At 44.5% G+C, this 15,767-nt stretch overlaps 1 protein-coding gene across 2 annotated transcripts in view; it reads left to right on the top strand.

The window, feature by feature from the left end:
- Window positions 1-4,689, top strand: part of LOC108160905 — a 33,152-nt gene extending 28,463 nt beyond the window's left edge. The window contains exons 3-7 of one of the 2 annotated variants that reach the window (XM_017295178.2): window positions 241-342; window positions 760-868; window positions 1,750-1,926; window positions 1,995-2,108; window positions 2,851-4,689. In XM_017295178.2, the coding sequence (XP_017150667.1) occupies window positions 241-342; window positions 760-868; window positions 1,750-1,926; window positions 1,995-2,108; window positions 2,851-2,990 (642 nt within the window). In that variant the 3' untranslated portion in view covers window positions 2,991-4,689. The remainder of the gene's footprint in view (window positions 1-240; window positions 343-759; window positions 869-1,749; window positions 1,927-1,994; window positions 2,109-2,850) is intronic. The other variant, XM_033391854.1, reaches the window with a different exon arrangement.
- Window positions 4,690-15,767: the final 11,078 nt, after the last annotated feature.

Consider the following 15,767-nt stretch of genomic DNA (forward strand, 5'->3'; position numbering starts at 1 on the left):
TGTCATCGCCATCGTCCTCGCCGCTTGATGGATTGGCAAACATTTGAGCGGGACACCCAAGAATAGATCCAACCCCAGGCCCGGGGCCAGGCCCAGCCCCAGCACCAGATCCGGGCATATGTTTAACATTCAAGAAAAAACGTCCAACCCAGAGCAGCGTCCCTGGGAGTCCATTATGTTTGGCTAACGGCATCACCCCTTCTTTTAATACCGTGCCGTTCTCCTTCCTTCCATTTCTAGGTATCGTGGATACGCAAAAAGGATTATCATCTGCTTACGGTCGGCTTAACAACGTATAGCAGCGACGAGCGCTTCAGTGCCACGCACTTGAAGCATTCCGAGGTGAGTTCCGCAGAGTAATTTGCATGGTTGATGGCCGTTGGAGGTGGAGCGTGGATTTGGGGCATGAAGACCGTAGACAGATGGAAACCTGATTGCATCGACAGGGTTCGGAATCGGATAGTCGCCACCTGCATACCAAATCGGTCCCGGTCCCGGTCCCGGTCCCGTTCTCTGTCCTGGTCTCAGTCCCCGTACCATTCTGGCTTTCACATTTTGCTGCATTGTGAACTTTGGCTATGGTTCTTGTCGGCCTCGAATCGGAGATACGTGACAAAAATTCTGGCAAGAATATTGCAGAATATTTATGCAATAGTGGGCCGGACCCAACGGCAGCAAATTGACTTCCATTGGCCAAGCTTTTAATACTAACTTTTTTTTTTTTGCCTGGTTTGTCCTGCTGTTTGTTCTCGCCCGCAGGATTGGACATTGCAAATCAAATTCGTGCAGCTACGTGATGCAGGCGTCTACGAGTGCCAGGTGTCCACTCATCCGCCCACATCGATATTCTTGCACCTGAGTGTCGTTGGTAAGTAGAGGCCTCTATTTGGCTTCGGGTTTCATCTGGGTTTTCCTCTTCTAGTTTTCTGTATTCGATAATTTCACGCCTTACTGAATTTCTTTTGCTGCTGCCGTTCTGCTGGTCAGAGCGAAATAAGAAATTCTGGTGGAAAATCTCAGGCAGTTTTAGTTTTTCCCACATTTTCGCATCGTTTTCGATGCGCTCGACCTGAAATTAGAAATGTCCATATGTCAGGGGTCGGTGGAACAGGTGAACAGTAAGAAGGGATGGAGAGGGTTGAGAGACTTTCTAGAGACGGTCGGTGGAGGGACGCAGGAGGGGGAGATCCGGGCCAAATGGCAACGACTCAGCAAGTTCTCAACTCGTCGCGCTGTCCTTGGCTAACTGACGCACATTATTCTGAATTTAACAAACAATTTACTCTGAATGTGCTGCGCCTAATGGCCTTTTGCTGGGTCGAGGTCCTTTCCCAAAAAACAAAGCCGCTCCACTCATTTTGGCACACATGGAAACTGATGTGACAGCCCTCATTTGGCTGGAACCAACTCTGGAGCCAACTGTGGACGGATGAAAGGCTGGAGTTGGAGCCCGCTCCAGGGGCTCTGAAAGATATTGATAGCAGTTTGGAGAGGCAAAGAATTTGACTCTGACTCGACTTGACCTTGGACTGTCAGAGGTAGACAAGAACTAAGAGTTCGCTTGGGCTGGGGATAATTCTTGGAACAGGATCAGGCTAAGTTAATGGATGTTTAGGCCTGGAACAAAGCAGCCAAATGAGGGCCAAGTAAGCGTGGATGTAGCTTAGAAGCCTTTCCATGACTATGAGTACACTGATTATCTTTCAAATGAATTTCAACGTCTGCTTTCTTGCCCTTCCATTCGGTTAGAAGCGCGCGCCGAGATCTCTGGGCCCCCGATACGTTACCTAACGCCGGGCTCCACACTGCGGCTGCAGTGCCGCGTGGTGCAGAACACGGAGGCGTCCGAGTACATATTCTGGTATCACGATAACCGGATGATTAACTACGACATTGATCGGGGCATTAACGTGTCAACGGAGCCAGGTAAGCTGCATGCGGCATTGCCATTCTGTCCACGCATTATCCTGCAGCGCTGCATTTTCCCCTTGCAGACTTTCAATCATCCGAGCTCACCATACAGCGTACACGGCGCGAACACTCGGGCAACTTCACCTGCGTGGCCAGCAACACGCAGCCGGCCAGTGTCCTGGTGCATATCTTTAAAGGTGAGTGATGGACCCTGACCTAGAGAAGGAACAGGAAATGCAATTAGTACGTCGGCAACGTATGACGGTAGCGTCATATTTATTTGCATTTGGCTGTCTGCCTGAAGGAAATTTCAATTATCATCGCAAATGAAATTAAAACTTGAAATAAACCAAAGACAGATGTCTGTGTGTGTGTGTGTGTGTGTTGCGATGGGAGAGCTGCTTCCTGCAGCTCATTTGCAGTCCATATATCACGCGACTGAAAACAGAGAAAACAATAAAAGTAATTTATGAAAATTACACGGCCGCAAGCATGTGGATTAAAACTGCCCGCACACGACACGACGACGGCGACGGCAACACAGCAGCCATTTGGCAGGCAAACTGCCATTAAAGCCAGGCCATAAACATACCAAGACACACACTCCCACACACATGGATACATGTGCAGCATCGCCAAACAAAGACCACCCACATAGTTAGGAGCCAGTCATAATTTATAAGTTTCTGGCGCGATGAAGCGACGTCGCTCATTAGCATTTTGTTAGTTAAGCCCGCGAGCGTGTGGGAGAGCACACATTTCTGTACATACGAGTATGCACACATTCCCGCGTGTGTGGGTATAAGAGTGCTCTCCTTCATGATTTTAATTAAATTTTTATAAAAATTTCATTTTTATATTTTCACATTTCTCTCATTTCCTTTCATTTCATTTGGTTTCTTTTCTGCTCTTCTTTTCCCGGTTTCCTTCCTGCCACAGGCGACAATCCGGCGGCCATGTATCACGGACATGTGGGCGGCTCCACCAAGACAATGCAATCGCAGCTGCATATGATTATGATAATCATTGCCACCGGCTATCGGTTATTCCACACGAGTGTATACATGAAGATCTCGTAAGCGTCCACCACAGAGGAAAAGGAACATACGGAAGAAGCAGAGGCAGGTGCAAACTATCGAACGAATGTATTGGTGGAATCTTAGCCGTAATCTTACACTAGTTAATTCTCTCTCTCTCTCTCTCTCATACGATATTCATTGAAGCAAGGCCCAAATCCGAGCATACGTACTACCCCATAATCAAACCCAAAGCTCAACTTTACAGACAGCGAATCAAGCTTAAGAACTCTCTCTATACATACATACAGGCATACATACATGATGCCAAGCCATCAATCAGCCCCTTTCTATGTGCATGTGTTTGTATTTTTTTTAAATGTGTGAGTGTAAGCGTAGGTGACAGACTCCACACTTATCAACAGAGGAGAAGACTCCCTAGAAGTGCTCCCAAGACGGAGGAGCGCTAGAGCAGACAGGCGAACAGCTAGACAGAGAGAGGGAGAGAGCGAAATAACTTGCAGCATGCAGCAACAGTAAAAAGATAAACTTTCGAAAACTATCAACACTACACATACACGTATTCGCATATATTGGAGAGCGCAAGAGTGTACTTGAAAAAGCATCCAGAGTTTTAGGCATTTGCTGTGGCAAAGAGACAAGTTCATATTTCATAAAAGAAACTAATATTTTTTTGAAAAAATGTCTGAAGCCATACAATTCTTCAACTTTGGCCGGTTTTAAAAATTCTTTAGCTCTAGAAAAATATCTGCAAAAATATCTCAAGCTAGGCCGAACCCTCTTAAGTCCTCGGCAAAACATTTCTTTTTTTTTTTGAGTGCAAAGGCACAAAGAGCTTTTATCTAATACTCGTATATATGTATGTATGTTATCTCTGAACCAGACATTCATACATTTCTGATCAAGTGGTTGATCAGGATCTAGCAGATCCTAGATGGAGTCACTTCCAAATCCAATAAGAAGAACTGACCGAACTGTAGCAAGGACACCCCTGCCCGTCTACATATGTATCTATATCCTTCCGTCTGACGTAAGCCCCTTTTTAGGGCTAAGAACTTTGTTTCAGTCACTGCACTTACGGACATCCTCAAGCTCCATCATTCGCGAGTAAATATGATTTATGGGGGGAATTGTACAGAGAGCCGGAGAACCACTCAACTGATTAGAACGGGTTTTGCTAATGGAATTTGACTTCACTCTAGGAAGTTCAGAGTTAAGCTGTAAATAATTTTTTTTGGTAAACTAAAGTAATGGAAAATTGGAAAACTGTTACCGTTAAGTGTGGGTGCAACTGCAAGTAAAAGAGAGGGGTACGAATGGGATGCCCAGAGAGAGGGCAACAAAAGTTTTGGCCAGAATTTGTTAATCAAAAGAGAAATAACCAATATTGAGAACGAGAAGCACGGATCGCGTAATCAAAATAAACTATGAGTAATTGTCTAAAATAACCCAGATATTCACTAAATTAAAGTAACTTTTAATTAGTGGACAAAACTTTTAACTGTCTTAGAGATGTGCAATAAGATCGTACGATACGACCTAACTAGAGAGCGAATCGTATCCAACGCGGATGCTCTTGCGGCTGCGGAACCTCCAAAGAATATGTGTAAATAATGGCGCAGCTGCAGGAAATGAGAAATTCTAGCCCCTAAGTCTGTGTAGTTAAATGTAACGTAAATTATCTAAAACGAAACAAAAACAAAAGAAACAAATAAATAAAACATAATAAAATTATGCAAACTATACAAATTAAATAGCGTCTTGATGAATATGGAAACTAAAGGGCCCATCAGTGGCAGTGGCAGTGGCAGCTATGGTTGAGCAGCAGCCGCATCTGGGGAGCCACTAGGAATCAGTTCTCTTCATCCTCTTCTACCGTTGCTTTCCTCTACATCGGTCTCCTGCCGCCACTCGCTTCAGTTAATAAAACTAAATTGTGTGACGAGAATGATGACGACGAGGACAACGTGAGCTAGGACGATGAAAATGATGATGGTGCCGTGTCAGTAGGCGACACTTGATTCCTGCCTTCCTCGAGGTGGCCATAATAATGCCGTGGAGCCTCAGTTTACTGTCATGGAAGCCAGCCACCCAGCATAATGAACTTCAAAAACACTCTGATCGGCTCTGCCAAACTCTGAGAGAAATCTGTGTAATAAAGTTTTGAGTTTGCAGTTGCTATTGTGGACGGAGGAGTGTTTTTCTTTTGGTTTCGCTCCATGGAAGTTTGATTTGTTGCTAATTTGATTTCTATTCAATTGAAAACCAAAACTCGGTATGAACTGACAGCCGCAGAGAGAGACAGCCACAAACATGACTTAGAGATTGAGAAACTGCATCCAACATCATGAACGAGCCAACTCCAGAGCCGCAAAAAGCCGTAAAACCAAAAGCAGATTGAGCCAAAAGTGTTTGCGAATGTGCCATTGGCCAGGGGGCGAATATGCCACAGTTTCAGCAAGAGTTTACTCGTATGTACATCCAACTACGAGTGCAAGTATATTGTTTATTATGTGTTATACACGCATCAAAAGGAACTCTAGTCCCATGGGAGATGGCAGGGAAGTGGGCTTGTGCTGCTGGAGGCGACCAAATAGAAACGTAAAGTCAGCAGATAATCTTCCAAAGAGGGAGGTGTCTGGAGCAGAGGCGAGGTCCATTCAAACGATCATTAAATGATGATTCGAACAATTTAACACTCAATCAGACAGGCAAAAATACTGCAACTCATTCTATCTGCCTATTTTTGCATGAATTGTTCGTCAACAATTTCAGTTTTTAGATTTTAGCTCACTCTCCACCGAGCGGCCTCACAGAAGCAGCAGGCAAACTCAAAAATTATTGGCCCTACTCAGGCGTTCATTTTGGCCTTGTCGACGCTTAATTCGTTGAAAGGCGGCCCCGACAAACCCGTAACGAAAACGGGGCCTGGGGGAAATTTGCCAAATGCAAAACGCATTATAACTGTATTTATGCCAGTGCCAGTGGTTGTGCGAGTGTGTGTGCCCATAGTTGTAAGAGCTTGTCGGTCAAATGCGCTCACACAATACGCATACGCCATGTGTGCCTGCCGGCGGCTATTGTGTGCCTTGCTGATGCTGTGCAGAGATAAGGCCCTGCTCTTGCCCTGGACGTCCCTGCCTGATGGCTGTCATAAAAATTCCAATTTAGTTTCCAATTGCTTGACTAAAACTCCTCTTCCAGTCATTCGTGTGTGTTTCAGGCTGGGCTTGTGCGAGCTTGTGTGTGGTGTGTGTGTGTGTATGTGTGTGGGATGGCACTTCATAATAAACTTAACGACGCACAATTATGCTACACTAGAGGAAGCGGCGGCAGGCTTCTGTCCATACAAATGCAAAGCACAGCAATATCCAAGACGTTACTCATACGCCCCATTCACCCCGGCCGTCCGCACGAATTTCCCGTTTTACATTTCGCAGCTTCTTGTAATTCAAAATGACAGACACGTACTTTGGGACAACGGCCTGTTGAAGCTCCTCGCCAATGGTATTATTATCACACACACACAGACACACACAGAAACATATACAGAGGCTCTCACAAACGAAATCGATAGGCATTGTGGAATGACGAAAGGAAAATGGAAGTGGAAATTGTGCGAGTAGAGCGGAAGTCAAAGAGTCCTTCAGAAGCATCACCATTCATTAGGACATTAGTTTTGATAGCATTGAAGACACACACACTTTGACATCGGATGGACAGACGCTTTGCGGTCTCTCTCCTCCTTTTCTGACTGAATCACTCCGTAAATGCACATCTACTCATGCACAAAACTTAATTAAGAACCAGAGAAATTTGACTATTTAAACCACAACTCTATAAGCTTTTTTTTGTAATTCAATAAAAAAAAACTGAGCAGATTAATGGACGATTCGCAAAAATAAAGTACATACTTATAAGAGGATAGAGAAAATAGAAACAAAAGAGAATAACAGAACAAAAAAGTATATGAATAACACTGTATTACTGTTAATTAGGGGGAAAAAGCAATTGTTATTGTTTAATACATCGAAAAATAATGGGTATTTTTAAGAAAGAATAAATATGTGTTTATATTTTCCAAAAAAGTAGAAAATATTTTAAATCTTGCAATACCATTTTTCCATTAGCTTTAAACGTAAGTATCCGTTCGAATGTCTATAGCTAAGTAAATGGTCAAGTGAGAAAACTTTTTGCAAAAGCATTTTGAGCTACTTTCAGAGACATTAATTCAAGGTCGTCTGTTTGAGAGTGCGGTTAGTGGAAAGCAATTATTTGGCCAACTTCTTTAGGACACTGAGCACGCCACTGAACGACCAGCCGCAGATTAATCGAATGTAACTACGAGGGAGCTGGACAAGCAGAGACGGAAAGGATGGAATAATGATAGCCGAAAACAGAAGCCAAGCTCCACGCTCTTGCCCCCCGAATGACCATCAGCAGATGTTAAGGGCGTGGCCACAGTCGATCCCATTACTATTGCCTTGGCCACTGATAGAAGGCACACACACGGACCCACGCGGACATGCTCTCGCCCACAGATGAGTTTTATTTTTGTGCTTGGCATTCCCCACGCGAAACTCTTTGATGTAATGAGGGCCAATTAGACCAGGCTTACAAGTGTAGACCGCTTCGACAGATACTGATGCTGATGGTGATGCCTGTGCCGCTGACGAGTTCAGTGCTAAGGGGTTTTGGGGTATGCCATCTGTTGCGGGCATATTGAATAGTTATTGTTATTGTTGCAGTTTTGTTGCCAATTGCTCGAGCATGTACTTATGTGTGTTCTCCTTCTATCTGTTCTATCTGTTATGTGTGTACTGGAGCCAATTATGCTGGCAGTGGAAACACGCCCTGTTGCATGATTTTTCGAAAAAAAACCTGGGAGCGTGCAATATTCATGGTGTTGTTGTTAGGCAAACAGCCAAAGGATCAGGGAGCAGCAGAACAGGGCAACGCATAAAAGCATGCTATACAAATGTATTTCCCTTCTGCTTCTGTTTCTGGCCTTGTTTTGCGGCCTACAAACACGTTGCTGGAAACGGGAGGGGTGGAGGGGAAATAAAGCTTTAAAAATAAATTAAATGCCATATAACAAAAGGATTAGCTCGATGGCATCTGGCAGGGGGAGCGGGATCGCAGGGAGCCCCATAAACAAAGCCTGCAAACGACAAAACTTAACCCTAAGCAAAAGACAATAAAAAACTTAAAGAGAGAGAGAGAGCGAGAGACCCACATACGCACACACAAAGAGAAAGTGGCACATAGCCATATGTACATACATATGTATGCTATATGGAATGGCCGCAATGACCCAGCTAAACATAAACAAAAACGCAAAATGGCGCAAACATGCCACAAAGCAGCAAGCAGGCAGGAGGTGCAGGGGACGGGATGGGAATGGAGTTGGGGCATGGGCAAGTGCCAGAAGCAGTAGCGGAGCAGAAACAAGTGTAGCGCACATGAGAGATATGAACTAGAAATAAACAAATATTTTGTATTCAGCCTCTGTAAAAGATACATACTATGAGTATGAATGTATAAATGTGTGTGTCTGTGAGATTCCTTCGTTCCTACTCCTGTTCCTGCTCCTGCTCCTTCTTCTGGACCCTGTGAAATTAGTTGGCAATGATAAAGATAAGTAACGTGAAATATGCGGCCTTCGCAAGGACCATTGAATCTTGCTGTGCCCTTTGCTTTTCGGCCCTTCTTCGCTGTCGCCATACTGCTCCTGACACACACACACACACGCAGATAAAAAAAGAAAGGAAGACAGCAAACAATTTTATGACGCTGATTTCTCTCTCGCTCTGCATGTGTGTATGTTTTTCAGGACATTTGCATAGAAAGCCCATCAGCGGCGATACTTGAATCTCATATACGACAATGCCCGCCCGGAATTTCGACATAAAGAGAACCCTAAAAGGGTTTCACCATTGTTTATCCATTCTTCGAATAAAACTATCTAACAATTTATAATTAAATTGCCAAAATGAATATCCTTTGTTTGGGAAATTGTATAAATTGAATATCTATCCAAATGTGAATGCATATACTAGTAGCCGTAGCCTTACGTCCTGCACCACTTCTGCACCCCCGCCCTTGATCAAATCAACTGTGTGCACAGCGCAGATTGCAGCCGCCCATCAATCATCTATTCAACGGGGACCCCAGTCCCCACGCTCTATCAATTGCGTGGCATACAAATGAATAAATGTATTCTGTGGATGCACACATGAAAAGTACCAGGCCCGGCCCATTTTAACTTTAAATAATTGAATTGCAATCAGAACTGGAGAGGCTGTTGAATGCCTCGACCAGTGCATACCTACTAACTGAATATACAATCTGTCTGGAGGGGACTTCGAGGCAGCCACTCAAAAGTGTCACTAGCTCGGCTTTCCCACTCAATTTGAAGCTCATCAAATATATAAATCTACACAATTCTGCCCACAGTTTTGTCCTCTGCTTCGTTTGGCTATAAATAATTTAATAATACTCAAGAATCTCAATTGGATTACTGTTTTCGTACAGAAATAGAGACAGAAACAAGACAGCAAAAGCAATAGCAATAGCAATAGCAATAGCAATAGCAGAGAGATGGAGGGAGACGGTGAACTGACAGTTGAATGCAACTGCATCTTGGCCATGTCCCAGTGTCAGGCTGTTCAATTGCTAATTGGCCAACACTTTGGCTTGCAACAGACCAAAAGGATCTCTGACTGGGAAATCCTTTCCTCTGAAAGTTCATCGATTTTGCATGGTATGCTCGTACAAACATATATCTAAGCTGGGGATTGGTAGTGGAAACTGGGGACTGGAGACAGGGACATCAACAGATTTTCCATTTTCCATTTTGGTTATTTGTCATGCACCACGACCACTGTTATCGCTCTGGTCCTGAATGTCATCATGATGCTTGTGTGCATAGATAGTTGCCACGCGTCATGTTGCACATTATGATTTGTGTGTTGGTTAAATTGCCATTACTAGCCAAATCACATTCAATGTTTAGTGCGACTAATGAATGCATATTCATATTCATATTCATATTCTGTGTGTGAGCCCTCTGCCGAGCATTATCACAATGGCAATGGCCAAGGTGTCTTTCCCGGATTTATTTAGCACGACACACATATGTACATACTCGTACGAGAAATAGAATCCAGTGGCGTGTCATTAGACAACTGTTGTCGGACATTAGGAGCATAAATTATGCACGCACACTGACCCCTACAGCCCCTGATTCTCGACTGATAGTTAAATCTCATTGAATGGTTCGGTGTACAGCAGGACAGCAGAACAGCAGAAAAGCAGAACAGCAGTGTAGAGAATCAGTATTCCAATAATCTCATTCCTGGTCCAATCATAATGAAATTTCCTATATTGACATACCAAGATTTTTGCTCTCGCAGAAGATTTTGTTTGCTCTTCTGTTTGTGCTCCTATTTGAGTTTGAATTTTGGCTTTGGGTTTCGGGATGCGTTTTCGGTTCAGATTATGTATTTACCCAGCTCACCCCACCCCACCGTACCACAGAGCACTGTAGAAGCATTGTGCAAACAGACTTCGGCTGACTTTTCAAGTTGTGCAAACGAGTGCTCACCACATGGAAAGGGCACTATGCGACAAACGAGATACTTTATAGTTGAATACAAAATACTGTTCCCAGTGAAAACCATTTGTTCGAATTTGAGCCATAGTTCCTAGGGGCAGGTAATGTTAATGTGAAAGTTCATGTTTTACTTGTTCCCTAGTTTCGAAAGAAAATATCTGAGCATCGGATAGCTGCTGTAATACTCTACTATTTGTTGCATAGTGTAATCAAAGCTGCATCTGGCGGAAAAATCAAATTTCAAAGATTTGTTTATTTACTATTTGCTTGTGGCTTTTCCCAGGAACTGGATATGTATGGTACACATTGTATGACTGACTGACTGTTGGGCATGTTACTTGTTAGGAAATGTCAGTCATGAGTGCCACCGGACACAGGGGACCTCAATATCTTTTCATCGGAAAATTATCTCCCGTTTATTTGCCAAGCTCTGGAGGAGGATTAAAAACAATTGCGAAGCTTAGCTTGAAGTGAACCTCGAAAGAAATCTGCTCAAAGCTTATGGCTTCCCTCGAATTCCTGTGTTTTTTTTGTTGGCTGGAACAGAGGAACGGAAGAACGGGGGAGGTTGACAGACAACAGCCAGCAGAAAAGATATTCAGACATTGCATTGCGTGCCAGCAAACAAAAAGTAAAATTGCTCCGAAGGATGATGCCACATCAAAGTACAAAAGACTCTATGTTTCACGGGAGTGCGGGGGGTGGCCCAGATAGCAACTCAAGTATTCCCAGACACTGCACACACGCACACACACACACACACAAAACAGGATACGGTAGGATATGGAGCTCCACTTCTAGAGGAAACATCAGACCCCCACGTTGCAGCATATTCAGAGAAAAACATAAGCTAGAATCAGAAATAGCAGCAGCAGGACTCGGACTCACACCCACTTCGACTCCACAATCGCAAAGATTGAGATGCTCCCGACAGATGTTTGCCCCGCCAGAAGGATGCCGTGCCGAAGCGGATGAACTGCTAAACGCTTTTTGGCACCTTAACAAGGAAAACAGCTGCAGCGGCGGGGCTGGTGGTGGCAGTGGCGGCTGCAGACAAACAAAATATTGTTACATGAGAAATTGCCGGCAAATAGAAAAAAAGGCATAAAAAACAAAACAATAAAAAGTAAAGTTTCTTCTGCGCTTTTTTGTCGGTACGGTGGCTGGCCAAAATATGTTGTGCACGAGAAAAAGCTCGTAAAGAACATACCGACCGACCGTTCTGTGTGTGCACTTTCTGAATATTTACTGATAAAGGGCATTATGGTTTTTATATTTGTGTGATAAGTGAGATTAAAGTGCACAAATTCCTCAGAATAAATTTATACAATTTTAAATTTTTTTTTGTTTTCTGAGTTTTTAAACTTTTGTTTACAGTTTTATGATGAAATGATATGATAATGAAATGCATACGCATTTAAATTCTGAAATTATTATGGTAAATTTCGTAATGAGGGTGAATAAACACCATGCCATGTTTAATCAAGCAACAACCCGTTCATTCAGGCATTCAATTTTGGTAAACTGTTAAATTTCTGTAATTGCGCGTTAAAGCGTTAATGGAGTTAAGTGTCCAAGTTACGACGACCCGACCCACATTCGTGACCCAACCACTAACCGCCGTGCTATCCGCAACTATCCACACCAGAAGCCATGATTGATAACATCTCCAGGACTCACACACACTTTCAGGCGCACGTGCGGGTCGCGGACATTCGTGGGAAAAAGTGCCACGAAAATCGTTGTGTCCTCGCTCATGTTGTTGCCCTCTGCTCGATGCGCGATGTCCGATGTCCGATGACCGGTGTCCGGTAGCCGATGTCTGATAGGCCCCCCCGCTTGTTGGTAGTCGGCTGGTCGGTTGTTGGCCTTATCGCGACACTTAAAATTGCAGTGCCATGTGTCAGGCCCAACCAAACCGAACACATACCAAAACAGACCAGACCAAACCAGACCAGACCGACACGTGTTACTGCCTGGTCATATCAGGATCCCGGCGACATTCGGTTTTCGGTTTTGCATTCTGGCACCTTTTGCCCAGCCGGGGGTTGTGCGATTATTGTTGCATGTTGTGCCTGCTCATGCTCATGGCAGATATTCATATCTTATATCGCTGAAAGGCCTGGCTCAACCACAACTTAAAGCTCAGTGGAGAATCGGAGTGGCTGTCGTTCAAGCTCAAGCGACAGAGGGCAAAGGGCCTCAGGGCCCTCGGGCAGAGGGCAGCAACAAAAACATTTCATGCAATTTGCACTTTCAAGTGGCGTGAAAAATCACTCCACCATAAAAAAAAACGGGGAGGAACGTGTGAGTTGCTGCGGAGACCGCAACTCTACATTTATACCCGATACTTTATCAGTATGGCTCTCCTCCGGCAGACGCCGCTAATATAAAACGACACGACAAAAAGTGCGTGCGAGATTTTCGTATTTTTTAAATTTTGGATGCCACAGATTTTCGCTCTTTGTGGGAGCGGAAATGGGCGGGGCGAATTTTTGAAATATTCTTGTAACAGTGACATATCACAGAAGTCCGGATATAAAATGTCGTTGCTCTAGCTAATGTAGTCTTTGACCACTAGGCGCTGATAGGGACGGACAGACGGACAGACAGACGGACAGACAGACAGGGCTCAATCGACTCGGCTATTGATGCTGATCAAGAATATATACACTTTATGGGGTCGGAAACGATTCCTTGTGGACGTTACACACATCCATTTTCACCACAAATCTAATATACCCCTATACTCATTTTGAGTATCGGGTATAAAATGAGCAAAAACAAAACTGTTGAAACGATTGCTGACTGGCGGAGGGAAGGGATAAGAACACTGAGGAAAACCATTCCGGTAAGCAAACAAACTGGTTATATGGAAAATTTCTTAGATGGCGGATGGGAAAGAAAGAACTATAGTCGAGTAAAAATGGTAATTGCTCTCTCATAGGAAATTCAATGAATTAGTATCCTTTAAATAGTCAGTCAACACTCCATTGCAACCAATTGTGCGGTTTTCTCCCAGTGAAGTGGCAGAGGATAGATGAGCCTGAGGTTCACTGGAAATTTCAGCTTGGGCTGTTGCTGCCGCCTGCACTTAGGCATAAAAAACAATGCGCCTGGCAGAGTGTAATAAAAACTAAGTAGCTTACAAGCCCATTTCTCAGTCTACGCCCTCGGATCCGCCCAAAGGTCCCAGGCCCAGGCACCATTTCTCCATCAGGAATAGCCTCGAAAGGGAGCCTCGCAACATTATGTAAAATTCAGATCTGTCCCGCTGCTTACTTACCGCTTTTGTGTGGGGGTCGTGATTGTTTTACATACTGCAACATGGCCGTCTTGCCACTGCCTGGCTCCCGCTCTCGCTCTTTGGTGAGAATGGGCCTCTAATAACGTAACGTGCTGCTCGCATTAAATATGCTAATTTTTACAGAGAATACATTGCCAGCCGGAACCAAAGTCGAGCAGGGAAAAGTGTCACCTCACCGTCACCTGCCAGCATGCTGTGGCAGTTATAGTTGTGTCCTGCTCCTTCCAGACCATCCCCCCATTATCCCCCTCATCATCATCATCATCATCAGACGTATTATTTGCCACACCAGGCAGCCGCACGCATATTAAGTACAAGACGATGTTGTTGCTGCCATGTTGCACAGCACAGCGCAATGCCCCACGTTGACATTTGGCGTCACAACAACACCAACAAAAGCCCCAGCAAATGGCACAGTGTGGGTGGAAAGGTGGGGGGAGGGGAAATTAAGAGAAATTACGCTGCAAATTCCACCTGAAAAATTATGAAAAATATTTCTGTTTTGTGACAAGATTTCTGCTTACGCTCATTTGTTGGGCTTGTCGTCGGCTACCCTATTTTCCTCTTCTAGGGTATTGTATCCCAGCTTTGGGATTGCGTTTGCCAAAGGATGCTGATTTTCTTCAAAAAGTTACTATGTATAGCTTCTGGGTCATATTCGTAAGTAAGCCGTAACAAATTAGCATGTTCGAATGCTGTTCTGTGTTGAGAAAAATTATTGTTTCAGTGTGCTCCAAAGTACACACAAAGTTGTGAAGAAGTCTCTTTTCTTAGGGACGGCACCGTAGTGTATGTAGATTGTACACCTTAAACCTTAAACCGAAACTGCTTCCCATACATTTGAAGGGTATTTCACATCTTTCCGCTGAACTCCTTGTTGTCATTACCGGTCCTTCGAACTGTTGTCGTCGTTGGTTCCATACTATCGCTGTTGCTCCTTTCATACCATCCTTGTTTCCACTGTTCCTCCTGTTCCTCCTGCTCCTCCTGCTGCTGATGTTGTTTTGTTGATTTTGTTTTTGGCTTGCTTGTTTTTATGCAAGAAATATTCAAATTATGCCAGTCCAAAGGTCGCTCCACCTCCAGCTGCCGTGCAACCACACTGGCACAAGCACCCCTCCTACCTGCTTCCTGGCTGGCTGACATCATTGTCAGTGAATTAAAAACGTCATAGGGGCTTATTTAAATAAATTATAAACCCACAAGGGGGTGTGCAGTCGGGGTGAGTGGCCGGGCTGCTTGGGGCTTTTCAATAAAGGTAAATAATTTATCACATAAGTGGGGCTTATTAGCCAAACTCTCTCTTAAGACATTAGGCCGTCGTGTGAGAAGCTGCAGCCGGTGCTACTGGCCCGGAATGCCCTCGGAATTCCTAAAGGAAATTAGGAGAGCGTTTTCCAGCAATCCGAACGTTTTCCCTGACCCCCAAGCCCTACGGATAGCTGTCAAGTTTTGTGGAAAATAAACAAAAGCGGGTAGGACCTCCTCCTCGAATGAAGCTGGAATAAGTTGGGGAATAAGAAATAGACTGGTTTCCCTGTCTTCAGTTCAATTGAGGTGTTGTGGGTGGCTCATGCTCCCCAGGAGTTAACACCTAAAGTGCCAATAATCGGACCCGAAAATGCAAACGAAATACAGAACGTGCCCCGTACTGCAGATGCAGGGTAATGGCTGTTGCCCCCTGTCGCCTGTTGAGCCACTAACTTTATGCAGCCCAATGCCAGGATGCTTCCCGTCTCCGTGGGTGAGTGTAAGAGAACAAGAGAAGGCGGAAAAGCGAAGGGAAAATATGCAATGCAGCTGGTGCCAAACAAAAGGGGAAAGTGAAAGTAACGCTTCATTGTTATCCACCGCTGGGTCTCAACCAGCCCCTCTCCAGCCACTTTCCCGGAGTCCG

This window comes from Drosophila miranda, chromosome 3, assembly GCF_003369915.1.
Source record: "Drosophila miranda strain MSH22 chromosome 3, D.miranda_PacBio2.1, whole genome shotgun sequence".
Classification (NCBI taxonomy): Eukaryota; Metazoa; Arthropoda; class Insecta; order Diptera; family Drosophilidae; genus Drosophila; species Drosophila miranda.